At 57.8% G+C, this 7,594-nt stretch overlaps 1 protein-coding gene across 1 annotated transcript in view; it reads right to left on the bottom strand.

Moving 5' to 3' along the window:
* syn3 (synapsin III) overlaps positions 1–7,594 on the bottom strand; it is a 68,830-nt gene that overhangs the window by 1,771 nt on the left and 59,465 nt on the right. The window contains exons 7-10 of the mRNA XM_030113144.1: positions 5,505–5,567; positions 3,786–3,928; positions 3,264–3,338; positions 3,082–3,184 (exon numbers count right to left, since the gene is read on the bottom strand). Of these exons, the coding sequence (XP_029969004.1) occupies positions 3,082–3,184; positions 3,264–3,338; positions 3,786–3,928; positions 5,505–5,567 (384 nt within the window). The remainder of the gene's footprint in view (positions 1–3,081; positions 3,185–3,263; positions 3,339–3,785; positions 3,929–5,504; positions 5,568–7,594) is intronic.

The raw sequence follows: 7,594 nt of genomic DNA, 5'->3' as shown, positions 1-7,594 counted from the left end.
ATAATACATAAAAAGGACTTTGTTCTAGGAAAATACATGACTTCATTGTTGCTATTTTTGTGTAGTTTTGTCAAACTGTGAAAAGTGAGCGGCTCTTTCCTGTCCGGAGGCATAAACATGTTTCATAAGCTTCCTTTTTCCAGAAGTCCACTGATTTAACTTTTCCGTGACACACAGCAGAGAACACACACGTTTCAATCAAACCTTTCATCTGCCAGAAATCCCCGACTTTACGTAACAATTCAGATGCAGACAATGAGAAAAGCCTGTCGCTGCGCTCTGTGTTCATGTTTGATTCACAGAGTCGGTAGAGAGAGAGCTGCTTCTGCGGAGGGATGGAGGGTGGAGGAGGGGTGGAGCGGTGGAGGAAGGGTGGAGCAGTGGAGGGTGGAGGGATGGAGGGTGGAGGTGGAGGAGGGATGGAGGTGGAGGAGGGATGGAGGGTGGAGGTGGAGGAGGGATGGAGGTGGAGGAGGGGTGGAGCAGTGGAGGGTGGAGGGATGGAGGGTGGAGGTGGAGGAGGGATGGAGGGTGGAGGTGGAGGAGGGGTGGAGCAGTGGAGGGATGGAGGGTGGAGGTGGAGGAGGGATGGAGGGTGGAGGTGGAGGAGGGGTGGAGCAGTGGAGGGTGGAGGGATGGAGGGGTGGAGGTGGAGGAAGGGTGGAGCAGTGGAGGGTGGAGCGGTGGAGGGTGGCGGTGGAGCGGTCGAGGAGCGGTGGAGCGGTGGAGGGTGGAGCGGTGGAGGGTGGAGGGTGGAGGGTGGCGGTGGAGGGTGGAGCGGTGGAGCGGTGGAGGGTGGCGGTGGAGCGGTCGAGGAGCGGTGGAGCGGTGGAGGGTGGCGGTGGAGGGTGGAGCGGTGGAGGGTGGCGGTGGAGGGTGGAGCGGTGGAGGGTGGCGGTGGCGGTGGAGGGTGGAGGGTGGCGGTGGAGGAGCGGTGGGGCGGTGCGGCGCCGTGTTCTGGTCAGCTGAGTCATTCCCACAGGGGACTGAGTCGAGTCCTGGCAGGCGATCCGGCCCGGCTTCAAACGGCGGCGGCGAGCGGAGCCGGGATCCGCCCCGCTGATTTATGAGGGTCCAGGAGTCACGGGGCAGAGCGGCCGCTGGCCGGCGGCCCGTCCGGCGCCGCCGTGCTGCACGTTTCTCTCGCCGTCCGGCCGCTCGGCGCCGCCCCGCCGACGGGAACGTTTACAGCTCGACGCGGGAAACGTGCCGCCGCAGCACCGCGGCGGCGGAACAGGACGTTCTGAGGAGGGTGTTCCCTCAGGAAAACAACACGGCGGCACGTGAAGCCCTGCCGCCGCACGCCGCCATGTGGCAGGCCTCTGCACCGCCCTCACTGCAGCTGCTTCCACAGAAAATCTCAAAACCCAACAGACTCGGCTTCAGGGTTCTGAGCGTGGGGCAGGTTTCCACGCCGCTTGTCGTCAGGCTGCCGTGTGCTGCGTCACGTTCTGCGACGCCGCACGGCGTAACGCCACGGCGTGCGGCGTCTCCAGCATCTCCTCCTCAGAGTGGGAACGAAGCTGCTGCTGCTCGTTTCTTCTCATCAGGAGGAAGAGTCAGAGCTGCAACTACAACCACCCAGACCTCCTCATTCAACGACCTGCAGCTCGTCCCTGCTGCACCTCATCACATTCCATTAGAGAGGAAGAGGAGGAAGAGGAGGGGGGGGGGGGAGAGAGAGAGAGAGAGAGAGAGAGAGAGGAGGGGGGGGGGGGGGGGGGGGGGCTGCTGCTGCTCCGCTGTGTCACAAACAGTCCAGGTCCTCAGGGAGCTGGGAGACATTTCCTGAGATGGAGTTTAAAACGGACTGTTACTGCTGATCTCACCCAGAGAGAGAGAGAGAGAGAGAGAGAGAGAGAGGGAGGGAGAGAGAGAGAGAGAGAGGGAGAGAGAGGTGACGTCTTGCTCTCGGTCTATATATGGACATATCAGACATGTACTGTTTGGAAACAGGAAGCTGGTGTGAAAACATGGCTGATTACGAATGACAGAGTTATTTTGTCTCTTCGAAGGACAGCGAGGACCAACCCTGTGACCTCTGACCCCGCATGATCCAGCGGGAGACGTGGGAATGTTTACATGAGCCCATATGATCGGACCGCAGGTGAAGCGGATTGTAAAGGTTCATATAAACACGAGAGGATCCGCTTCACTCGGAGCCGACTGTATTTCGGATTCGATTGTTCGCCGTAAAAATCGCAAAAAGTCTTAATCTTCCTCGACTGGGCGTAATGGCTTCGCCCTGCCATCTGTGGTTTCATGTTTCTCCTGCCGACACGCTGCCGCTTCAGGAAGCTGAGGAAGCGAGCAGGACTGTCGTCTTTTCCTCCGACTCTGTTTACGATCAGAAGAGGCTGGAAACGTGGAGACGCTGGATTCCTCCGAGTCAGGCAGCGAGTCGGAGCGACGGTGAACCGGCGATGGATCAGAGCGCTGCAGACACTGACGCCGTCTCTTCTCAGGACATCCTGTTTATCTGCAGGCGCCGACTCCGGCGGAGCTTTAACTTCCAGACTCGGACCGACGAGGAATGAACCCGACGGCCTGCGGCCCACGCCGTCTGGTCCCGGTGCGGCGCTGCTCCGGCGGCCGCGGCGAGTCGACCTGCTGCTGCTCCCTCAGGCCCGTTCGGTCTACGGAGCAACCTTCCTCTGAAGGCTCCTCCCACTCAGGTCTGGATACTGGAGCCACGGCACGCCGGGCGCGGGGCCTGATGGGAACCGGCTGCAGCCGTTCAGAGCGGGACAGACGCTTCAGCTCCGTCCATCAAGCTCCACTTGACTGGAGACGCAAAACATGTTTGACCTTTGAAAAGGACGACAGCGCTGCTCATGAAACGACATTTATAGTTTCACTTTATCGACAAAAACCGTCTCCGAGGCTGCGTCTATCAGATTACTCATCAAACCACGAAGATCTGATCAAGTTTTTAGCTCTTTAACCCTTTGAGGCTCAGGTTTCAGAAAATAATATAGTAAAAGCTCTGAGGATCCCGGTGGCTCCACAGCAGGGTCCAGACCCCTGGTCCAGACCCCCTGCTGACTCGAACCGGTGCTGATCCGCCGGTCGTCCACTGACCTCGATGATGTAGTCGTTGCCGTCCTTCCCGTGGACGGCCTTCACGGCGCAGATGTCCAGACCGCCGAACATCTCGGCGCAGGAGTCGACCCACATCCGGTACCTGGAGCAGAGGCGGGGGTTTCAGACCCGAGCTCCCAGCCGCAGGTCTGGACCTGGACCTGCTCTGAAGCTGAACTCACCGGTCGGTCATGGCGATCTGCTCCAACATGGCCGACCCCGTGTTGGCCTTCCAGTTGCCAGAGATCGACGTTCTCCTGCAGGCCGAAACAAGGAAATGAATCAACTCCAGGTTGAGTGGCTCAGTGCAGCTTAACGGGATCCGGCCCGGATCCACCCCGCCCCGGATCCACCCCGCCCCAGATCCACCCCGCCCCAGATCCACCCCGCCCCGGATCCACCCCGCCCCGGATCCACCCCGCCCCAGATCCACCCTGCCCCGGATCCACCCCGCCCCGGATCCACCCCGCCCCAGATCCACCCCGCCCCGGATCCACCCCGCCCCAGATCCACCCCGCCCCGGATCCACCCCGCCCCGGATCCACCCCGCCCCGGATCCACCCCGCCCCGGATCCACCCCGCCCCGGATCCACCCCGCCCCGGATCCACCCCGCCCCACATCTCAGACCCACAGTCCTTGGTGTCGTGACGGACGACTTTTCCTCCATGAACTCTGTGTGAAACAGAAACGGCGAGGTTCTCACATGTAGGCCTTGTAGTTGGCGCCGATCTTCTGGATGCGGATGTCGTACTTGGACTGGACGAAGGGCTCGGTGGTGGCGTAGGTCCCGGCCAGAGCCACCACGCTGGTGATGTCCTGGAAGTCCTGCTGGTTCTCCACTTTGATCTGCGGAGAGACGGCGGCCCGTTAGCCCCGGCAGGAACCTCACACTCGTATACCGGCGCCATAATGAAGGCTCTCTGGATGGAAACACTGCCAGGGGCGGCTCTGAACCACACACACACACACACACACACACACTGACAAGACATTCCTGCTGCATTAAGTCCAGAGGTTTGATCATCAAACAGTTTTCAGGGAAACGAGCTTCACTGGAGGAGGTTATCTGATCGATATTGAAAGAAACGCCGTCTGTTTGTCACATGTTCAGGAAACGCATCGTCCCCACAGCGGTGGAAGGACTGCGTTTGCCGCTGTCGCTCTCGTTTTGGGGGATTTAGCGAACGGCGTGTTGCTCCAGCCCGTCTGTCTGAGAGCGGCGCGTCGGAGGAGGTTTCCGTCTGGAGGAGGATGGAAACGCGCCAGACGTTTGTGAGGTCCCGGGAAGCCAGTTTAACGGCGTGTTTACAGGGGACGAAATGTTTGTGCACTTTCACACAAAAACACACCCTTAACTGCAGCAGCAGCAGCAGGAGGACGGCGAGCGGCTTGGGTGGAACAGAAACCCGAGGAGCTTTAAAAATGATGCAAGCCTCTGAAAAGGAGCGCGACAGGAAAACAACGAGGCAGCGCCGTCCAACGACAACAACAGCAGCGCTTTGATTCTCACAGGAGGGGCGGGCGGCGCTCACGGCGCTGTCACTTTGATGGGTGACGGCGGCGGAGCGTGCGCTCGTCAAAACCCACAAATCAGGCTGAATGAGGCTCAAACACGACGAACAGACGCAGCGAAAACTAATAAAAAGTGTCAGCGAGCCGGAGCTGCTGTGGATCTGGAGGCACGTCCGAGCCGAAACACTGGAGAGAGGAAGGGATCTGGTCAGCTCCGAACACCCACAATGCAACGGGCTTAACCGGCCTCGTGTTTTAAACAAAGTTACACAACGATTACAGGCGAACCCGGGATTACTTTGATGGAAACTACAGAGGAGCGGCGCTTTCAGGACAAAATGACGGTCATTTCTCGGCTTGTGAGCAGGAAGCAGTAAACAGTTCAGACCTCTGAGACCAGCAGCGAAGACAAGGAGACTAACAGTCATGCACTGGTTCTGGGCTCCCCGTCAGAGCCGTGTGAGGGTTAGACCAGGTCCTGCCCCATGCGGGCCTTATGGGAAACCCTATAGCCCGTCTGGCTCTGACAGGAAGCCAAGCCCTTCCAGACAGACGAGGACAGAAGAGCAGCGCCGGAGGAAAGGCTGGCCGGACCGCTGCCTCCGCTCTACCACGTCTGCATCTCGCCTCTGAATAAATACATGAAACACTGAGTCATTCTGGGGGACGAGCTGCTCGGCAGGTTACGTAACGCCAGCGGCGCTCGGAGCCGGTCACTCAGACGTGAACCGCCTCGGCCAGGAGCCGGCGGAGGGGATTTCACCAGATATGCAGAGTAAATCAAACCTCGACGCCGCCCGTCTGGACTGGCTCAGCGAGGAGGTCTGGGCTTCAGAGGCCAGACTAAACTGTCGAGGCGGAGCAGTGAGTGAGCGAGTGAGTGAGTGAGGCTGAGCTTTCAGCCGCTCACCTTTCCCATGCCGGCGTGAGCGTGTCCCATTTTGACCACCACCGGGTAGGAAGGCGTGGCCACCTGCGGAGACAAAACACAAACTTAGAGATCTGATCCGACTGCTGGTGAGCAAGAGGAAACACTCAGTCTGCTCCCACTGCTTGATGAATGAGTGATGATGAAGAGGAAACTGCAGCTCAAACAAACTGAACACCCGGGCTGCGGATCGCACATCCGTCCTGCTTCGTCTCGACACTCCAAGCTGCTGGTTCTGTCCCGGTTCCGGGGAGCTTCCCTCTGGTCTCAGCTCCGTTTGAAAACCACGTCCTTCCTGAGGACTACGGCCGAGGCTCGTTAGATCGCTCATCATTTTTCACCCTCTCACCCTGTCCGAGGGAGAACGTGTCCCCAGGATTTACAGACCATGAGCCTGATCAGGTCCGTTTAGCGTTGAGCTCCAGCAGGATACGAAAACCCTCCAGCTCCACTCTGGATTAAAGTTCTGACTGACGAGTTCTGGGTCTTCGTTTCCATGAAAACGGTGTTTGGAATCGCTGGAAATGAAGACTTTGGAAGTAGAACTTTGTGGAGACGGTCCATCTCCACTGAAAGCAGCTCCCTCTAGTGGCCCAACATGAGAACTACAGCATTTCTACTGTTTCTGTGTAAACAGACAGCATTTTCAGAACCTTCAGAACCTGAAACATTTCCGAAAGTAAAACGGGAAGACGATGAGTTTTCATATGAAACGTCGCCGTGTGGACGGAGCCTGAAGATATAAAACTAATTGGCATTGACATGTGAGTCATGACGGACAGATGGACGCTATCTTAGCTGCTCAGTCACCACACACACTCACATATTCGATTTGTTTTCCTGCTGAATTGAAGCGTACCGCTAACCCGTCCGGAGGGAAGCGGCTCTCTATCAGCCGGCGCTGAGGCTTCCTGTGTGCTTTGAAAGGGCAGGACGTTTATCTGGACATGTTTCTCGTTACAAAAGACAACTCTGACATTCCCTCCAGCTGCTCTAAGAGTTACCAAATATCTGTGATCAGAAGTGATGAGAATAAGAGACTGAGGCGGCCTGGAGAGACTCCGTCACACAGGGACCTTCACAAAGCTGCCCGGCGCTCTGAACACACACAGCAGACGTGGTGACGGCCGCTCACGCTGCCGGACTCAGACGGCGTTTCCTCTGCGGCCCGTCGGGACGAGTTCCCCGAGTGTCCAGAGGCGGAGAAGAGAAGAACCGGCGCTATGCCATCCCGCCAAACCCAGCGCCTCCCGGCGCCGGACGCCACAGGGCAGGAATGATGTTCACTCCCCACAGCAGCCAGGTTCTGGGACGAGGGCGGCTTAGCGGAGCGGACGGACCGCAAACACGCCGTTTCTCCACGTCTGTGGAAGCCAAGCGGACGAAACGCCGGCAGATCGTCTCTAAACTCCCCGCGGTGGAAACGTCCGCTAAACTCAGATACGGTTGTTCTAAAGAGGGACTGCTCCACTTTCCTCACTCTTGTGTGAAACAGCTCGCCGGCGGCGCGGCCTGGTTGCGTAACGGCTATTCAGCTCGGCTCCTGCATCGACCGGCGAGCTCTGAAAACGCAACTTTTTGAAAAATGCTGCCGCTGCACTGAACAGGGAAACAGCTCCGGTTGCTTCTCATTACAGGGAAGAAGATCCAAACTACAGACCTAAACTTCAGTGTGCTTGGAGGATGTGGTTAAGAAAACTCCATTTATGGTCTGGAACCACTGTGATCACCATCATCACCATAGCAACCAGAGAAACCCGAACATCCCCGTCCGCAGGGAGCTCCGGGTTCTGGACGGGCGCGTCGAGATTCTCTCAGACCAAACGAGAGATTTAGCCTCTCCTTCAGATCCTGGGCCAAGCGCCGGGCTGAGAGTGTGTGAGACACGCTGAACATCCAGTAATATTCATTCTCTCAAACAAATAAACCCAACCAGCTGGAGACGCGTTTTGTCATCATTCCTCAGATTCTGTTATAAGAATTACTGACGTCTCCAGAGCGTCTTCCGAACCTTTACTCAGACGCATTTCAGTGGTTTTAATGAGGGATTAAGGCCTCGTTTCCATGACAAC

The sequence above is a fragment of the Salarias fasciatus genome, chromosome 17, assembly GCF_902148845.1.
Source record: "Salarias fasciatus chromosome 17, fSalaFa1.1, whole genome shotgun sequence".
Lineage (NCBI taxonomy): Eukaryota > Metazoa > Chordata > Actinopteri > Blenniiformes > Blenniidae > Salarias > Salarias fasciatus.
The sequence above is the reverse complement of the archived record's forward strand: the minus strand, read 5'-3'. Positions and strand labels throughout refer to the sequence as shown.